The following is a 21282-nucleotide window of genomic DNA, read 5'->3' on the forward strand; positions in this document are numbered from 1 at the left end:
CCTATACCCTCAAAGGAACAGGAAATTTGAACTATCATTTTGTATTCCCCAAAAAGTTTGATCCCATAAAGGAGAAGATTTTCCAACAGGAGTAATTCTAACACAAGTACATTTTTGATAATCAAGGATTATTAACATCTTTTAGCATCTCAGGGAATTGTGTATATCCAGCAGAGGCAGTAAATGGATTTGAAGAAATGAGAGAAAAGAAGATAAAAGTGATATGCATAAAACATTCTTTATTGCTTGTTATTTATTTCATGTTAAGAAAGGAGACTAGGTTTGTGAATATGTTTCAATACAATGGCTTTAAAAAATATAAAAGGAGTTAGTGTTGACCTTCATAGCATTCACAAATCGTGTCAATATATTGACAATGCTAGTGGTTCAACATATAAAAATTAAATGCCATATAAGAATTAAAATATTCTACCATGAATATTCTTTTGAAAAAATGACATACTGGGAAATACTAAACCATAAATGAGAAACATTTTAATATGATTAATATATTACAGATTGAGTTATTGCAAATAAGTAAAATGTTAAATATCTTACATTTGTGAAAATGATGCTAGCTAACATAATGGGAAAATCCTATATTTCTTCCTCACATAACAGTCCATTAAGGTTATTCCTACTCAGCTCTCTTACAAGCTGTGATTCAGGGGCTTAAGCTGCTTCTGTCTTATGCTTTCACAAACTTTAATATATGGCTCCCAAGTTATCCACGGTTATTTTCTCTATTCCAGCCAGCCATAATGAGAGAAAATTAAGCAAGGTCAGAAACTGGTACAGATCATTTAGTTCCTCATTTTATTGGCCAGAACTCATTCACAAAGCTAAACCTAATTGCAAGGAGGACAGGAAATGTAGTCTAGTTGTATGCCCAGGAATCAGAGAAAAGTATTTATGAGCATCTAGCATCTAGATATTTTCTATGTGCATTCCCCCAAATCTTCAAAAGAATGAAGAAATAATCACAGAAGAAGGTAATCAGCAGAAGATTCAAGTTGTTTTTTGGTTCATTCCATGGTTTGGGTAAAATTTAAACCTATATAAACATTTAAATTCATTATTTGCATTTATTCAAAAAATTGTCTCCTTTGCACATATTTGGCATAATTTTCTTCTTATCCTAATTTTCTGAGTATCTGATAGAAAACAAAAACAATCCTTTACAGTGTTCAGATACTACTGAATCTATTACTGCTCTAATATTGATTCTTAAATAGGATTCTCTTCATTAACTATAGTATCAACAAGATTACTAAATTGACTCTATACCTCAGAGTAACAAATGAACTGGAATAATCAAGGGCTACAGTTGCAACTGATAGAAATTTTCTACTGGAGAGCCCAAACTTTTTTCCCATGTATTCATGTAACTGCTCTTAATGATATCACCTGTAATTGGCTACTTTTCTTTCTATAATCTTAGTAATAGAAACTATTTTCAGTTAGTAGATCTATGTATAAAAGGTAAGAATGATATTTATTGGAAAACATATACTTTTTAAAAGTGGCATTAAGCAAGGACACATTAAGAAAGCTAAATTAACAATGTCCTTATACGATCTGTATAACTTTTGCCTCAAAACCACAATATTCTAGTTAAAATGTTGTAGAATTTATACTTGGATTCAATTATTTGCATACACAGAGGCCAAGACTCAGGAATGATTTTGAGAAGGAAAAATGGTTTATTGATGGCCAGCCAGATTGGGAGCTTTCTGTTTCAATCCTGAGCCCCGAACAAGATTTTTGAGTCCCTTTTATACAGAGAGGAAGGCCAAATGGTTCTTTTGTTTCAGTTCTCAATAGCCTTGAATTAGTATATATCTTCCACATTCTAGGTAAGCTTTTAGCATGGACTTCAAAATTCTAGATAAGCTTTTAGCACATTTGTTTTGCATTTTCCCTGAATATTTAAAATTTATAGACTTTGCATTGTTAAACTGTTTCCTGGGACTGGAGTCATTGCCATGATTACCAAGGTCAGGACTGCAGCCTCTTACCATTCCACACCCACAAGTTAGGACAGACAGTTTAGGTTGAGGTTATCTCTGAAGAGACAAAGAGCCTCCCACCCATAGCCCACATCAGTTCCCCCCTTATGCCAAAGTTTAACTTGCTAAGCTTTGGCATAATTTTTGTTGGAGCTATGAGGTGGATGGCTGTTTGTTGTTTTGATTAATTACTTTACTTATCAATTTTCAGTGTAGCATCCAGGAGCCTGTTCCCAGAAGTTTATAAGTTTTCACTCCAGACAGTAGAATTCTGGGGCAGGTGCCCCCTTGCAGTCATCAGTGGGCCACCGGCATCCACATAGATTTTCAACCAGGGTCCAGATTCATCTATTAATTTTGTTTTACCCTTAAAGAGTTTACACCTTTAATCTTAAAGGGGTGCTGAAGGGAGATGTTCTCTTTTCTGTAACTGCTGCCTGCTGGCCATGGGCTGTAGTTATTGCCTAACAAGGTGTAAAACTCTATTTTATTTTAACTGGAGGAAGATGGATCTGGCCTTCTATATGAAGCTGGATGGAGTTTTCATATGTTAATAAGATGTTCATTTTGAAAGAAACAAACTTAATTAAAAATTTGGAATACCCATTTTTAAAAGCGGATATTGGATTACAGAGGTAGACAAGGTTAGGTGCTTATAAAGATGGCACTCTTTTTTAAAAGCTGGTGGGAACAGTATACATATATATATATATTTCTAAGTTATTTATTTTTAGAGAGAAATTGCAATAGATACTTAGCTTTGTTTGAAGACACATTTCAAGCTGTTTAATGATTGGCACTCATGAGCTCTGTCAGATGCTCCTTGTGAACTGGCACCTTTTAGGCAATTGGTTTCATTCAGGATTAGTACACCAAGTTGGAAATTTTCTTAGTTTTTAGCTGTGGAAGTGATTAGAACTACAGAATAAAGGTGTTTTTTTTTACATTTTGGTTTTAATTGTACATTTTCTGATAATTTTGACTTGTTCAATAGGTGACTCATTATTAGCAAGTAAGCCTCATTTTTGCTACACAGTAGAGTACCGTAGAATATAGTAAGTTGACTGAGCCTGGCTGAGACTGCCACCTTATTCTATAGACATGTTTATTAACTGTTTAGAAAATGAATTTATTAGGAATTTAACATGTCTAATATACTTTTGCACTTGATCTAAAATAGAAAAGATAACATTATAATTACTAGGCATATATTTAGTACAGGATAAAAGTACAGCACTTTAATATTAATTAATGTATTACTTAATGCAAAGGATTCAGAGTTGCAATTAATAGTTTTAAGTTTCAGGTTTGTAATACTTTACACATTATCTCTCCATGGGAGTAGGCCATAATGCCAATTGTGGTTAAGTTTTACTTACAGTATCCTGGTATCATGGCTCTACTTAGCATGTTCTTCACAGTGAGCAAGTCGCAGTATCGTTGATTCTAGAGAGAGTTTCCAGTATTTTACCAGCCTGATGCATAGTGCTCTCTGGCACTATGGAACAGTGCCAGTCTGGAGGCGATATCCATTGTACACTTGGCTGTACCGAGTCATCATTGGCTGCTGCAGGAGCTTGAAACTGCAGCATAGTTTCCATCAACTTCAGGAGCAGAACCAGAGGCTGATATAGCAAATATTTCTAATTAAGGGGTCAGTGACCAGCCTAGCCAATAACTCACATGGAGAGGCAACCTGAAATGTATTCAAGGCCTGGTTTGAGTGCACAAAAGAGTTTGACAATGTTAAAATGTATTCCTTGTTTTAAAATATATTTTAAACTATTTAATGCAACACATCATATATCAGATGACCATTTACTTATACAATTTTACCATGAAGATAATAATAGGTATTTTACTTTAGTAATAGAGGGAAAAAAACTATATTTCATTGTTAATTTGAAAACAGAAGATTCCTAATAGAATCAAGATAACTTTTTATTACCATATACTTAAATATGCACTTTGCGGTGGCCTTTAGACAGGTTTTATTACCACGAAGTTATTTTTTGCAACCAATATCAATCCAAGTTTTTAGTTAACAATGATTTCTAGAACTAGAATTATTTAAACATTTTCAGCTCAGAAGATGTTCCACAAACTCTTTATAATTGACTATAACTACACTGATCAGTTACCTTACATTTCAATAAACTTATTAAATTACAATTACTAACCAAAGAAATTCACCTTATTTATTTAAGAGAGCACATCCACAATCTTTCTTCTTTAGCTTAATTTTATCAACGTAAACTTACAATTTTTATCACTCTAAAGATTTTGTACATATAATGTTAATTTAGTTAATGGGTAATTTATAAACTATGGGAGATTACACTCAAGCTAAATAAAATTGAAACCATTATAGTTTATGCAAGGAATGTTCTCTTTTTTTAAAAAAGGAAGCTAAAACATCTTTTCTTTAAGTTATGAAAATGAATAATTTTTAAAAGCATACTGACTACCAGGTTTCAAAACACATTACACAGTTACCTAATTTGTTTAGTCATAATCCAGGAAAGATCTCTCCATAGATTTTGTGGACCTTTTTTTACTACTGAAATTTGTTCACAGAGCCACTAATTACTTTTATTTTATGGCTGACAAAAGGTTTAAACTGGGAAGTTACAGGGCAAATTGTTTCTTAATTCCCCAGCCTAGTAGATAGGTTTAATATGCTACATCTAGTCCTGCCCTCAAAACTCTTGCAAAGAGGAGGTCTTTTTCTAATAGTTTCTATAATCAGATTTCTATATGACTTTTTCATCTTGCTTGGTCTAATTTGGGCTCCAAGAATATTTATTTACATATATAACTGCATATTTAATTTTTATCTATTTGAATAGAGCTCTTTTAGGAATTTTCACTTGTTAATTTGATATTATCATTCTGATGTATGAAGACATACACTGAGCAAATGGGCAGACACAAATAGAGTTAGACACAGAAACACAAATCATTGATGTTACTTATAATTTGCATTATTTTATATACTGTTTAGCTTAATTTGGGGTCCAAAAATATATTTTAATTATATAACTGCATATTTAACCTCAACAATTTGAGCAAATAGGCAGACATGAATAGTTTGACACAAAAACATAACTTTAGTTACTTAAAACTTCCATTTTTTTCACAAAATAAGTGCAACTGCAAAACAGTTCAAAGACTCTTGAAACTTTTCTTAATTTGCACTATGACTGTGCAGTTTTGCACAAGAATTTTGTTTCTTAACTAATGGCTTGTAACCAAAATGTTCCCAATGTTTTAACAATTCTTTTTTGTTTCAGAACTTTATATTTTATCTTGAATTTAGCAGAATTTTGGATAAGCAACAAGATTAATTCTTTAAGCCTCAGGGAGACAGACTGATTTCTCTCATGAATTGCCACTCTTAGGAACACTAACAGTTAAAGCAGGAGACTCCCTTTATTCCCCCTAGTCCTTGGAGATAATAAAACTCCAGTGGTCATTTAACCCTAAGGGCTAAGAATTCTACCAGGCAGCAATTTAGTTTACACTTGGATTCATGAGAGAAAACAGGGTTACCAATACCAGTAGGACAGGAGCTATTATGAAATAAGCATAGCCAAAGGCAAGGGGTGAGGCTAGGCTTGAAGTACCCATAAATGAAAGTAAGGTTAGTTTAGAATTTACACTTACAATAATAGTTTCAGGCTAAATTCACCCAGTTATAATTTCAGTTATTATCTTTCCATTGTTTTATAATATAAATGCATTTATAAATTATCTTAACTCTTACAGTTTTTATTAATTTTTTAACCTTAAAGTGAATTGGATACCTTTATTAATTAAGCTACAAGAATTTTAGTAGTAACACTTCTTTGAAGTTCTGCCTTTTCTTAGTAATGGAACAAATTCTCATCTGCAAGTTATGCATTTAATTCACCAGCAAGAGAGTATTGGCATTTAAAGATTCATTTTAAGCTATGTTTTTACCTTTTTACCATGAATTTTTAGGCACCAGCAACTGACAAAAGTCAAACATAGATTTCAAAGAGGCATTTCATTCTTTTTTTTTCCTTTTACTTTGGTAGTCTCACAACCCTGAAGTTCCCAGTCAGATCACTGAAAAGGCTATCAAGTGATTAGAGGTCTATTGTTTCAAGCGATAGCCTCCTTTCTTCAGGCAACTTTGCAGTTCTAAAATATTTTAAAGTAGTTCTTCAATCTTACAGAGACGGAGGTTCTGAGAAGTAAAGAATCTGGGCAGAATCCCAGTGTATTTCCACCTTTTGATACCCTAGGGAGGGAACTTTACTGCATTTATTTTGATTATGCTTTTCATCCCCTTCACCTTCCCCCTTCCAGGCAGTCGGATGCACAAAAATCAAATAGGAATGCGGCTTATGAATAGAAAGTGTGGACTCACTGGAAAGGAGCAAGCCACTCCCCCCTTTCCAGCTTTTTGCCAAAATGGGCAGACAGAACCTACTCAAATTTGGCACCGCTCCCAAGGACCCAGCCCCCCTGACTGGGTCAGCCCAAACAAATCCAGTTGCATGGCATGGACACAGACGACCTCCAAGCCCCAACAAAGGGACAGACCAGAGACAAGGCAACAGAACATGTGCAAACATCCAGACTTCTCAGTTTTGCCCCATAATCAATTCACCCCCTTGCCAATGGCAAGGGAGGGTTCCAGCTCAATTAAATTCCACCACTTTACATAACCACACAACTCCAACAACAGCATTGAGCTGATACAGACAGAAGCACAAAGGTCACTAATCTGACCCACAAGTTCTATTTATATATATTTCCAGCATGGCTGCCCCTGTAGCCATCACAAACCTTAGAGAGAACACTTAACATTAATGTCTGGTATAAAGACAATTCATTCGCAATTCAGCACCATAACAAAAGATTTCAGCTAGACCTTTTTCACTGTTTAACTTTTCACTCAGACCAAGCTTCACTAGCAAAGCTGATCCATTTTCCTGTAGCCAAGTTTTCTTAAAAATCCAGACCAATTTCCAGGACATTAGGACTTGAACCTATAAAGAGCCCTTCCTATTAAAATCAAGCCTCCACTCCTCCAGTGGATATAAGACCAGTACTAGATTCTAACATGCAGCTAGACAAACCCAAAACACCAGGCTTTTTCCTGGTTTTCCTCCTTTATCCAGACCTGGAGAGAATGGTTTCCCCCCAAATTTTTGGGACTACTAGGGTTCTCTTGGGAGGTGTTCAGCCTCCCCTTCCTAGCAATTAAAGCTAGGGTTCTCCAGACTATGCTCACCCTGGGAGTCCTACCTTCTTCCATGTTAAGAGTTCTTTTTCATTCCCAGAATCTTTCTCTTCAGACCTTCCATTGCCCTCGATTTTTGTCGGGAAGATTCTGGTGGACCCCACATCTTTTCTGGATTAAATTTAATACAGGGGCACCCAGATTTGGGGTTCACCTGAGTCCTCCTGGCTTCATCAGGGATTTGGAAGGGGCAGCAAAATGCTACTGTCTCTGGCTTTTGTTTGCAATCCTGGGAGAGCCCCAAAAAATGTTGTAGAATTTACACTTGGATTCAATTATTTGTGTATAGAGAGGCCAGGACTCAGGAATGATTTTGAGAAGGAAAAATGGTTTATTGATGGCCAGCCAGACTCGGGAGCTTTCTGTTTCAATCCCGAGCCCCAAACAAGATTTTTAAGTCCCTTTTATTCAGAGATGAAAGACCAAATTGTCCTTTTGTTTCAGTTCTCAATAGAATTAGCATATATCTTCCACATCCTAGGTAAACTTTTAGCATGGACTTCAAAATTCTAGATAAGCTTTTAGTACATTTGTTTTGCATTTTCCCTGAATATTTAAAATTTATAGACTCTGCATTGTTAAACTGTTTCTTGGGACTGGAGTCATTGCCATGATTACCAAGGTCAGGACTGCAGCCTCTTACCATTCCACACCCACAAGTTAGGACAGACAGTTTAGGTTAAGGTTATCTCTGAAGAGACAAAGAGCCTCCCACCCATAGCCCACATCAAAAAGAGTTAACATGTCATGTGATAGTTAGAAAAATTTGGATACATAACTATGCTAGTAAGAAAATGAGCACCAAAAGAAAGCCCAAAGCAACATGGCACCATTCATTGTGAATATTTGAAAGGGGAAGAGTTATGCACCTGAACACATTTTTCTTCTCTTGGGGCTTCCAAGAATGATTAGAATTTTGGAAAAAAAAAGGTGGGAATTTTGTTGGTATAAAACTGTGATGGTTTTCTGCACCTACCTCAAAAACTATAATTTTTGTAAGCATCTGAATTAAATAAGTAAGTGAAAAACATAACTAGTAAGTATACATTCATCTTAGTTCTTGAAAGGATCAAAATTAGCCCTTCAGGAAAGTCTCCAAACAGAAGATAGTATGTTCCATAGAAAAGAACTTGAGCTCACAGCTAAGCTCAACCATACAGAGAAAAATATTAGCTAATTGGCAATAATGGACAAGAGACTGAGAATGATCCTTGTAAAATGGAGACTGATCAATTTTCTAATAGTTTTACATCTAGTTTCACCCTTATGGTTTATGTATGTGTTATGCAAGATTATCTGTTAATTATTTTACATAATTTAATGTCATACTAGAGTATTATAAACACAACTTGTTATGAAAACAGAAAACTACTACTTGATTTGAAGTGGCATAAATGCTCAGATACAGAACCTTTCAAATGATTTAATCATGATAGTGATGAAGATGGTGTTGATAATTAAAGGCATTTGTTACTAGTTGAAGGTGTTCACTTTAGTGATTCAAGTTTTTTATATGACCTTAACATACAGCTACACATTGATGACTTTAAGATCTTTACTTCCAGCCAAGATCTCTCTCCTGAGAGTCCCAGTTTTACAAATTCTATTAACTAATATACATATTTTTTAACTTTTACTGTATATATTTTAGGCACATCAATGCAAATATCCAAAATATATGAATCTACATTCTCACAATACCTGCTATCCATTAATGCTTCTTAGTTGCTCCAAATCACAAACATGTATATGATTTCATGTGGATAGCACCCAATTTTTCATAAGAAGTGATTTGATGTACTTATTTATATCTTTGATCTTTTTTCCTTGTCCTGCTATGTGAACTGTCTTCATTCAGGTCCTCATTATTTCTCTCTGCCTCCATGCTTGACAGTTTTAAGTTCAAAAACCAAGGTAAGTTTTCTAAAATGAAGCTATCACAATATCAGCATCCTTTTCCCTTTTCCCTCACTACCCAAGTCCTACCTTAAGATTAAAATTCTGAAATAATTTTAGAAATTATGAGAGCAATAAAATACAAATTCCAGAACACAATAAAGACCTCCATTGTATGAAATACTCATTTTTCAGAGCCACATTAGTCTCATTATCCAATTTCCAATTTGTCTCTGGACAGGCTAAACTACTAAAATTTCTGCAACTCAACATAGTCTCTTACATTCCTAACTTATACTTTTGTATATGTTGTTTCTTTAGCGTTTAACATCCTTTTACATCTTTGTGGACTGTCTAAAATCTATTTTTCTTCCATGTACAACTGAAACCTTTGATGTTCATATTCAGTGTTAAATGTTTCTCTATCATGCTTCCTGAATACTATGTACCTCTATTATTTTATTTTCACGGTTTATTATAATTTTTCATATATATCTTTGTTTCCATCTCTGGGCTGTGAGCCTCTGGAAGGCATTGGATGTCAGTCCTTTAGTACTATATCTAGTCTAAGAATACAGCAAATACATAGGATAGAGTGAGCCTTCTGCAAGTGTTTGCTGAAATACCCTATATCCTATGAGGGTTAACATTTAATAAAAGTACTTTAATGTTTTAACTTAATGGAGACCAAAATAATCATGAAAGAAAATTCTATTATTTTTGCAAGAGAACATTAGGAACTTTGTCATTAGTCAAATATAATCATGAAGCAATCGTGAAATACAGTAATTGGAATTTCTTTATTTTGTCAATAGAGTCTTCATTACTGATGAATAGCATAACAGACTAGATGGGAAATATCATTTATAATTATCTGTAAAAATGTCAAAACTTTGATGATATATTTACCTGGTAATAACAGGAAACTAAATATCTACTTCTCAATATTGAATTCATTAACCAGTTGGTATTTATTCCAGAAGTGAAAAAAGGATATTTCCTAGCTTGCTTTAATTATTGTTAAAAGAACCATTATTTATCAAAGCATCACTAAAACATGTTTTTATACTAAATTAACACATTAAGCATACAAACTTTTAAACTTAATGTGATGCTGATTTAGAACCGCTTGAACTAGAATTGGAAGCCCATTTCATTGTTACATTCATATCATATCAATTTTGAGAGGCCAATGAAACCTTTATAAATTTCAAAAATGGATAGGAACCAATACCTGTATTCCTCTTGTGTGAAGCGTGGGATTTCTCCAGGATGTAAGACAAGAATTTTCACTGTGGCACTGCTGGACATCACAGGCTCACCATCATCAAAAGCAACAACCACCAACTTAAAAAGTAAAAATAATTCATGTGAAAGATTAGTAACAATAAGAAAATAAAAGCAATATTGTTACAGGTATGTTTTTAATCATTGGATTGCAGAGGGCCAGAGGGGAACAGTGATCACTTTACCAGGTAGCAGGCATGGTCTGAGGATATGCTACCTATGTTCTCTCATTTGATCTTCACAATAATCCCACCAATTAGATGTTATTATTTACATTTGCCAGGTAGGAACTCTAAGACATTATATTATAAAAGCTATGATACAAAAATAACAGTAAAACTAATATATGATACTATATTTTCCACTTATAAATCTTCCTCTTTCCTCAACCCACTGGTTCTACAATAAAAACATCTGCCTTTATAGCATCAACACACTTATTTACAAAGTGTTAAATTCAGTCACATCAATAGCAAAAAGCTATTTGTTTTGCTTGTGAAAAGAGACTAATCTTTTTTCAATGAATTAATCATCTGGAAGATTATAGGGCAAAAATACTTTGCTCTGGAGAATAAGCCATGAATTCCTTTATAGTTTTAACATAATTTGAAATGTAATCTCATAAAATCAATTAAAATGCATGAAACCATGCTCATATGGTATAACAAATTGTTTAAATGATGCAATAAAGAAATACTTAAGTCTAAATCATTAAGATTAGATACTTACACATTATTATACTTCAATAGTTTTTATAATTGCTCATTTTCTTTGATAAACTTTATTATACCAAAAAGAATTCTAATGTTTACTTTTAAGAACTGTCAAATATTTTCAAAACTTTCTGCTTTTTTTCTGGAATATATATTATTTTGGAAGTTACAGGTAACTAATCTGAACTAACTCAATCTGGATCAAAGAAGTTCAGAACCGGAGATCTTCCTGAAGGTGACAACTTACCTTCGGATGGATACTAGTTTATTAACTGAACAAGTATTCAAAACAGTAATAAAACAATGTGAGACAGAGGACTTATTGGTATTCACAAGGTTGACTGGTAAAGTATTTCCTCTGTGTATGACCAAAGGTTTTATTTACAAATGACAAAAATTATTTTTAAAATCTATATAAAATTAGAACACTCAAAACATTTAATAAAATGGATTATTTATGATAACTCATAATATTTTTCAATACCTTCCTGACATGTAGAAACAGGCATTATTTTATTGGTTATATTTTTGAAATATTTAAAAATGTGAAGAGGTAGTACATCCAATTCTACTGTAATTGAAGAAAAGTAAAACATAACAAAAACCCAAATGAATGTTTATTTTCTCTAGCAGATATGCAAAGATTAAAAATATAAAAAATATCCAAAGTTGGATGGTATTAGGAAAATGGGTACTCTTCTGAAAGGCTGAGCATGCAGACTAGGGTGGTAGCATTATTTCAAATTTTCTTGAAGGATAATATATCAAAAGCAAATAAACTTGTTCCAGTGAGTTTGCTTCTAGGTATTTATCATAAAGACAAATTTGGGCAAGTGAACAATGATATTCATAGAAGGAGGTTTGTGACAGCAGAGTTTATTATAACAAAAAAAATCAGAAGCAGCCTAAATATGCAACAGGTTTTTAGATTAAAAAAACAACACACGATATATTCATATAGTAGGACATCGTGTAGCTAGGAAAGTAATAACATCAATGGTATTTATTGTCATGGACAATATAGTATTATCTTTAAAAAGCACTATGGATAGTATGCTTATGCTACTTTTAAAGTTATGTTCTTATGCATTATTTTTGTGAGACATAATCATATGGATGGAAATTAAATGGTAAACTCTGGTTATCTCCAAGGGGTGAGATATCAAGTGATTTTTTTTTTCTTTTTACTTAACTGTATTTTCTAAACTTGTACAGAGTAAACATACATTGTCTTGTAATCTTAAAAAAAAATTTTAAAAGAAGATAAAAGGAAAGAAAAGAAATACAATCATCTGTTCAACCAAACTTTCAATCAAGTCAAACAACAAATATACAACACTGAGATAATGACACACTAACCTTAAAAATTGTAGTAGGTTCTTCATTAAGATTGACTCTAGTTATTACTCTTCCAGAATCTTCTTCTACATCAAAAATACTGGCAGGGTAAGGAAACTGGACATCATCTACTCTATACCTCACACGACTTGCTGGTAATCCCTACAATGAAATTATATATTATGAATTTACACACAAAAGGCAAATAAAGGGGAGTGATCATGTTAAACTGATTTGTACAATGATTAGATCTTTAGAAGGTAAAAATTGCATTTCATGATTTCCTACTTCTAAGTATGAATTGTAACAGAATTTTTATTTCTTTAGGAAAACTTAATCTGAATCAATGATTGTATTTTGTTTTTACAGATTATTTGAAAATGATTTATGTTAGAGAAAAAAATTAAAAGTTGCTTTGGACATCTTCTCCTTCTTACATTATGTGACTTACACCGTCTGCCCCAAATATCCAGTGTCTCCTTCTGAAGCTATCATAAGTTGTTATTATTGTTTATAATATTCACTTGTTCTCTGTCTGTGATTCTCAGAGAATGATAAAGCATAGATAATTGTGGCAAAGTGGAGGAATGGGAATGGAATGGAAGGAAACTAAAATTATTTACTGTCTACCGTGTACTATGTGCTTTACCTAAATCACTTTAATAAATTCTCACATAATCCTTTAGGAAAACACTAATAATAATGCTTATAGTACAAGGGAAATAATAAAGATAGCATATCTCTTTTGTTAAATGCTTATTATTGTTGGGAGCAGTCAATACAAGTATACACTGAGTTCAGCAATGCCAGTAACATGGCCGCCAGAGCGGAGCCCACATCCTTATTCTTCTTCCTCCCCACTCCTTTGTTCTCCATTTCCCGCCACTGCCTAGGCTGATAAAGCAGTACGCAGGCGCAAGGCACGAAACTGAAGTCTGCCTTCCACCCCAGCAACAGCAGCCACCAATCCCTGAACCCTGCCACTTACCCCAGCAACAGCGACAGCCAATCCCTAGCCTCCACCTCCTCACCCACTCCTCCCCTTCCCAAGAGTATATATGCTTTGTTCCCTCAATAAAATTTCGCAGCTTGATCAGAACACTGTCTTGCTGTCATTCTTCGTGTCTCTTGTCCCACCATTACTCCTTAGCAGGTCTCTGAGCCCTCGCTAGTGTCCTGCGGGTCGGGACAATCACATATTATCTGCCAAGAACCATAATAAAAATGGTACATTTATACTCTTGTACCCATTATAACCATTACATAGGTAATGAACCAGAAGCTTAGAAAGAGGTAAATAATGCTGGATTGTCCCAAACATAGGTCAAGATAAGTTAAAACACCAAACAAAATCATGCATTTTTAATGAAATAAATTAATATTTGATAATTTCTAAAAAGAGTCAGTGACTATAGTGAGAATAGTCAACGTTTTGTTGTATAGACTCTTTATATTAGGGTTGAGTTCAGTTTTGTTTTGAATTGCATAGGATAACACTAGAGTGGACATTGTAATATTTTCAGTACTTAGACGATGTAAGTCTCTTAATTGGGGTCCGGTGGTCAAACTCAGGCACACAGCTTGTACATGGTAAAGTGTGACTTCAAACTCACATAGACACTACACTATAGCACAAAATTTCTTCAAGAAAAAATTCCTTGTAGATCACCTCTATTTGATATCATTCCAATGTGGGAGAAATAAAATAATACATCCCAAAGCCTGCTGATTTGGTTGGACTTAATGATGCTTTGGTGTGATGGCATTAATTGGTATTGAGGAACTTTCGGGAGTCAGGGTGCCTAGTATAAGAATGATTCTGAGAACATTATTCTTGGCATTTATAACAGCCCTCAAGTGGAATTTGTTCCTGACTCACCAGACTTCTGCACAACCAGTTTATTTTAGTGACTATATGACTGAATATTGAAAATTTATATTTCTGATGGGCTTTCAGAACCCTCATGTAAAGTGTCTATTGACACGTTTTTGTCCATTTTTCTTTATTTATTAGAAATGACTCATAAATAATGTGTTGTTAATTAATGGGTTGCAAACATTTTTCCAATTTGTATTGTTTATTCTTTAGTAGAATGTCTTTTGATTTCTTGATTTTAATGTTCTCTTTTTAGTGCCTCTTAAACTGGGAACTTTTTTTGTTTTATGTTGTTTTTGTGGTTGTTTTTTTTTGGCACATGGAAATATTTTAAAATTAAGTAAAATTATTAATAAAAATTTTAAGTGTAATTTAAAAAAAAATTTAGTTTTTAAAAATCTTTTTTGCCTAAGAGCAAATGTCTCCCTGTTCTCTCTCTCTCTCTCTCTCTCTCTCTCTCTCTCTCTCTCTCTGTCTGTAATTTGAGGACATACATTTTATATTTTTCTGGCTCTGATTTATTACTGTATGTCTATATTTTAAAATAAATGTCATTATAGTCACTTTTAGTCCTAGGAACTAGGTGAAGTAAAATTATATAGAAATAAATAACAAAATATTATTTTAAAAATAGTTCTCATCCATTTTTCTACTGTGACACACTTTCACATGACTGAACTTTTGAGGCAGAGAATTTTAACATTTGGGCTACAGCAAAAATAAGATAACTTTAAGGGCACATCTAATTCCTTCATTATTATCTGCAAGTCTAGTCCTTACATACATTACACATCACAGTTGAACATTGCTTCCTTGCCACATTATTTATTTTACTCTTCTTTCTTTCTTTTTCCTGACTCAGACACTTTGCTTGCTCTTACTCTTCATGGCTTCTAAATTTGTGAGTGTTCCATGATTCTGTCATAGGTACTTCTATCTTCTCTACCTATTCTCTAGGAAGCTGTGACCTCATCCAGTCTCATGCATTTAAATACCTTCAATTTGTTCATAACTCCCAAACTTAAATTTCTGATTAAGCTCTCATCCTTCTAATGCCAGATGAGTATACATAGCTGTAATTTCAAAACCAAACTCCCATTTCTTTTTTTAAACTTGTATCTCTTTCACTCTAGATAAATGGTTTTCACCTTTTATCATATTTTCTTTCAAAGCCTAAGAATGACCCTTGATCCCTTCTCCTTCTCACCCCAAAACTAGATTATCACGGAGTCTTGCCAATGTCTCAATGAAAGCACACTCTAATGTAGATCACTTCCTCTATTACTCTTATTATCAGGGCACCACATTTTATTTTGTATCATATGATAAGACAACTAAATACCTAAAAGTTTTTAGACTTTCCTTCAACTATATTAAAAAGTTTCTTTTTCTCTTTCACTCCCTCCTTCCTCTATTTCATCTATCCTTTCTTCCCTCCCTTCTTTCCTTCTATTTTTCTCTCCTTCCTGCTTGTAAACGCACAACTTCTTTAAGAAAAATAATTTTACCTGAAGGTATTGATATTAGGAAACTGCTTCAGTCAACATGTCTAACATTATCACTGGCACTTTTACAACATGAATCGGGTCAAATGTCTGGTCTTAAGAATTCATAAAAATTACTACAGCTTTAATTTGGGAGAAAAAATATCATTCTGAAACCCAGAATTTCAAGAAAAAATTTTTAAATGTCATGATAAATTTTATGACTTAAAATTATTTATCATTACTCTCTAACATTTGATTCCGTAAAAATAAATTAATAGATGAATATATTCTAAAGTACAAAGATCACTATCATTAAGGATTTTTTTTAAGTAAAATAAAATATAATCTATTGGGTTTATGAATCATACATTTAAATAATTTTATGTCACTGGTAAACATACAAATTATCATTCAGATAAATGTTACTTTATCAAATATGCTTTATCCACTAAATTATGCTAGGAATTCATCTTTACTCTTAAATAGTCTCAATTAATTGACATTCCTTCCAGTTGATTACAAGACATAGTTAAATCATATTTTAAATAAACCAATCTATAAAAAATACTTAAAATGAAAATGAAAATATTTAAATTATACTTTCTATTTCAACTTATGATAATATGCTACATACATTAAACTGTATCTCTTTATATATATATATATCCATCCCTTGAGAAATTTTTTTGGGTCATCACTTCAAAGGAGAAGAGCAATCTTTTTAATAAGTAAGTCAATCATTAAAATTTTGATAGTGTTTACAAATTGTGATAGAATAAGACTAATACATAAAAAGGAATTTTTCAAAAACTGTTCTCTTAAATTTCATAATATATTGAAACTAGATTTGGAATTAGGCTATAGTTCGATTTATAAATGACAAGCAAATTACTTCATGCTGCCACACTCTGGTCCAACAAAGTTATTGGTTTCTACTTAGGTCTGGAAGAATCTTGGGAATTTCATTAACTAATTCCCTGTCTTCAGACACTACCATCACTAAACCATAGCAGTCAGATAAGTTTCTAAAATACTGTCACAAAAGAAATTTCATAATCTTTCTAAGAAACCCAATGTAGCATTTAAGGACATTGTCAATTAGAAATCTCTTCCCTGTATCTAAACACTTGAACCCAAACCTCAGTCTGTCCTTGAATATGATGGAATATAGTTGCTTCTTTTCTTCAGGCCAATATAAATTCTAGTTTTGGAGACAATTGTTTAATTCAACAGATATTTCTATTTCTTTTGTTCCACATTTTGGCAATTTTTTCTTGTATTTAATATATTTTTATCTCTTTCTCCATGCCCTTTTGACTTAGAGGTGTTTTAGAAAAGTATTCAATCTCTGGATTAAAAAGAATAAAAACAAATTATCTGTAAAGTTAATTAAAACTTCTGCTTCTATTAAGCATCAGTAGTCCTTCTCAGTCCTCCTCTTATCTTCTAATAAACTATACTCTACGTTTTACTCCATGCATTTATTCTGTATATTTAGTTCATATTAATGAGATATCTAAGGATGTAAATGTCAAATGAACAAAAGCTAGAGAATAATCTAGGGACTGAATAACACGATAAACCCAGAGGTAGATTAGAATTGTGGTTGATGATACAGACACAAGAGTGTCCTTCTGTGACCTGAGCAGATGTACACCACTATTGCCTGGTGGTGGGAATGTAAAGAAGCATGGGAAAATAAAATTGGTATGATCTGTGAACTGTGGTTAATAGCAATGCTGTAATATTCATGCATCTGTATTGATAATGGGGGAGTATGGAAAAGTGTGCCAAATGTATGCTATAGACCATGGTTAATGGTAATAGTCTGATGACATTACATCATAATCTGTAACACATGTTCCACTATGGTGTGGTATGTTGAAGGGGTGTTGTATAGAAATTCTACATATGTGCATGATTGTTTTGTAAGTTCACAACTTTTGTAATAAAAATATATTTTAAAAATTAATAGCAGCATGGGTAGGGGGAGGGGTATACCAGGGGTGAGATGCGGAATGGTTGGTGGTGAGATTTTGAAGATACTTTTTCATAATTTGAACAAATGTCTCACAACAATGCAAGGTATTGGCTGTGGTTTGAAATATGGGACCTCCATATAATGTTACGCATATTTGTTTTGTAAGTTTACAACTTTTACTATGCACTGATTGTTTATGTATGCTCATGCATGAATGATATACTTTAATCAAATTTTTTAAAAAGCAAATTATCTGATCGTTTTATGACTCCTTCAAGGAAAACATAATTTAGATATCCACCCAATGGAATGCCTTTGATTTTATTCTTTAGCTCAGCTGGCTTAATTACAATATCTCTTCATTGGCATGGATATTTTAATCACATGAGGTAAACTATTTTTCCATTCCAATCAAGGTAAAATTCTAAAGGAAGCTAAAATAGTCTTGATTCATCATGCATTATGGGCAATTAGTATGGAATTCCATAAAATTTATGAAATATCACAAAAAAGAAGGAAGGGTGTTTAAACAATTGGTGAATTTAACGTTATTTGCCTATTCACCAGGAAAAGGCATTATCAAAGGAAAATTTTTGATAAGGAATTAAGGAAAGCATACACATTAATTTAATACAAAAATGGGGAAATTGTATGCCAAGATTTTCTTAGCTGGCAGGGGTGGATAAGGAAGAGTTTCTCATCACTCTGCTGCTCGGAATCTTTTGGAGGGTAAATGCAATTAATTCCTGCTTTAAAACTTTATGGAAACAGAGTACCTGTGAGAAACAGCACAGGATAGCTTTTTTGAAGCCTCCTTATTTATCATGACAATTATTCCTATAAATTGAGTCGATTCCATCCATTAGAACAAGTGTTACTTCAGATAACAGTCTTAAAAGACTGATGAAGAGCGGGTACAGCAAAATTCCTTTGTTTCAGCTTTCATTCTCCAAAACATTCTTTGATATTTTTCCAGAATTTTCTATTAAACAAAACACTTTCCTTTACAGGGGTACATTTCCATAAATATAATGTTAAAAATGGAAGAATGACATTAATTAAAGTTTATTCTTTCAAGCTGGGCTGAAAACCTTGATTTGACATCAGATATAATAATTAGAATTAATCACATTTACCAACAATTTCCTACAGACTTTTTGCTTGACATTACATAAAATATATTTAACTTTCAGAGAAAAACTAGTATTATAGGACTAAATAATAATACATTCATTTCACATATTTTTTTTCATTGAGAAATATTAAAAGTTTAGACATTTCTTACTCCCTATCGTTTAGCATCTTTCTCATATGTTTATAACCAGGATTAATTCTAGGTAATGTTCATTGTGTGTGTGTGTTTAATTCATCCATTCATTGATTTGTTCATTCATTTAACACATTTAATGACAGGGCACTGCTGAGTTCAAAAATGAACCTCACAGAACATATCTCATATCCCTCTTTCCTGAAGCTCATTAACAATAATTCAGCCACACTGGCCTTATAAAACAGGGTTTTTCCACCTCTTCTCTCAGACTCCAACAGTTTTGCAAGGCCACCTTCTTCTAATATTCAGGACTCAAATAACACCTCCTCTATATATACCTACCATACACCATTCTTCTTAAACCTCTATTTCTCAGGGGGCAGTGCTTACAGAGATCTCAATAGGAGTGGCTACATGAGTAACACTCCCTAATACTGGATGCATATAACCTGTTCTCCCCTTTGCAGCATGCTTTGTTTTGTTTTTGCTCTTTTATCTTAATAATAAACTTTATTTTTAGAAAAATTTTAGATTTACAGAAAAATTACACCAAAGTATAGTAAATTCCTGTATAATTGCCCTCCCTCACACACATAGTTTCCCCTATTATTAACATCTTACATTAGTGGGGTATATTTGTTAGAATTGATGAAACAATACTGAAGTATTGCTTCTAACCAAAGTCAGTAGTTTACATTATGGTTTACACTTTGTGCTGTACAGTTTTATAGGCTTTGACAAATGTATAATGTCATGGGTCTGTCACTGAAGTATCATACTGAACAATTTCACTGCCCTAAAAATGTCGTGTGCTCCACCTATTCATTCCTTTCCCTCCCTTCTCAACCCAGGTCAAACACTATCTTTATATCAATATTATACATTCTTTTGTTAATACAAAATAATAACTAAAATAAGAATAACTATATTTTGGTTCATGGTTATACTCTCTCCTTATGTTCATTCATTCCACAAGTTTGAGGGATTTGGGATGATATCAGGCTGAGAGGGGACTTAGATATTATGGGGCAGATAGAAGTAATTGTTTTGTGCCGTTGTTTTGAGAGCAGAAAGGAAGTAAAGATTACTTCAATGCTTTGTGTTTAGGAAAGAGACTTCAAAAAAGAGGTAATAGAGTCTATGAAAACATAACTCCCAAAAAGTAGAGGGCAGGAGGAGAAAAAAATGTTTTTTAAATAGATTCCTGTGTAAAACTGAAGATGTGAGACCATCTATCAGCATGAAAAATCTTCCTTTTTTTTTTTTCTGGACGGGATGAATGTAAATCACTATCTTTCCCCTATTTTTCAGCTTCTCCTCTTATATCCTATATTATTTTCTTAATTATATTTAATGCATTATGTTGTTGAGTCAGTCCTGTAAAATGGATGTTATAACTCTCTGGATTTTTTTAATGAATATATCCTCATATAATCTATATTAATAGGATATAGAGGATATTGTCTTATACTAACTGCCCCTCACAATATGTTAAGTCCGAGTGATGCAGGCGATTAACCTATTATTGAGCAAGACTGAGATTTCTGAGCAATATTTTTGGTCATTGAAAGAAGCATAGCTAGATATTGGTAATTTTCTATATGGTCTAGAGAATCTCTAAGATTGTACTTAACACAGAATGTGGCTAAATTTTTAGCAAATTTTCAGTTTGGAACCCAGAAAAATCTGCTCATAGAAATCATTCATATTTACTCATAGTCATCTTTCAAGATGACAGGCGATGATGGGAAAGAGAGATATGGTTCTGTTCCTGTGGACCTCACAGTTGGTTAAGTGGGGGAGACCAAATGTACACAAATAAACACAATTATCTACTAATATTTCTGATAATAACTACAAAAGAGAAGCATGCAATGGTATTAAATTATTCAGTCAGCAAATGAAGAAGCTAGAAACAGAGCACAAAATATTTGAAGTCAAGTGGACATTATTCTTCACAGTACAGACATTCACATATAAACACATAGAGCATTTGATGTGCCTTAAAATGCATATTAATTTATAGAAATTGTAATCACTTTGTTATATGTGGAATTTGTTTTGTTATATCATTTAAGTATTAAAAGGTGTAATAAAATTCATTTTATGTGTTAATATTTTGTATATTTATATTATATTCAAGGAGATAA

At 32.9% G+C, this 21282-nt stretch overlaps 1 protein-coding gene across 1 annotated transcript in view; it reads right to left on the reverse strand.

The window, feature by feature from the left end:
• Positions 1 to 21282, reverse strand: part of LOC101441123 (protocadherin-15) — a 1917137-nt gene that overhangs the window by 181729 nt on the left and 1714126 nt on the right. Inside the window, exons 24-25 of the mRNA XM_058298874.2 lie at positions 12540 to 12680; positions 10415 to 10527 (exon numbers count right to left, since the gene is read on the reverse strand). Of these exons, the coding sequence (XP_058154857.1) occupies positions 10415 to 10527; positions 12540 to 12680 (254 nt within the window). The remainder of the gene's footprint in view (positions 1 to 10414; positions 10528 to 12539; positions 12681 to 21282) is intronic.

This window comes from Dasypus novemcinctus, chromosome 6 (assembly GCF_030445035.2).
Source record: "Dasypus novemcinctus isolate mDasNov1 chromosome 6, mDasNov1.1.hap2, whole genome shotgun sequence".
Lineage (NCBI taxonomy): Eukaryota > Metazoa > Chordata > Mammalia > Cingulata > Dasypodidae > Dasypus > Dasypus novemcinctus.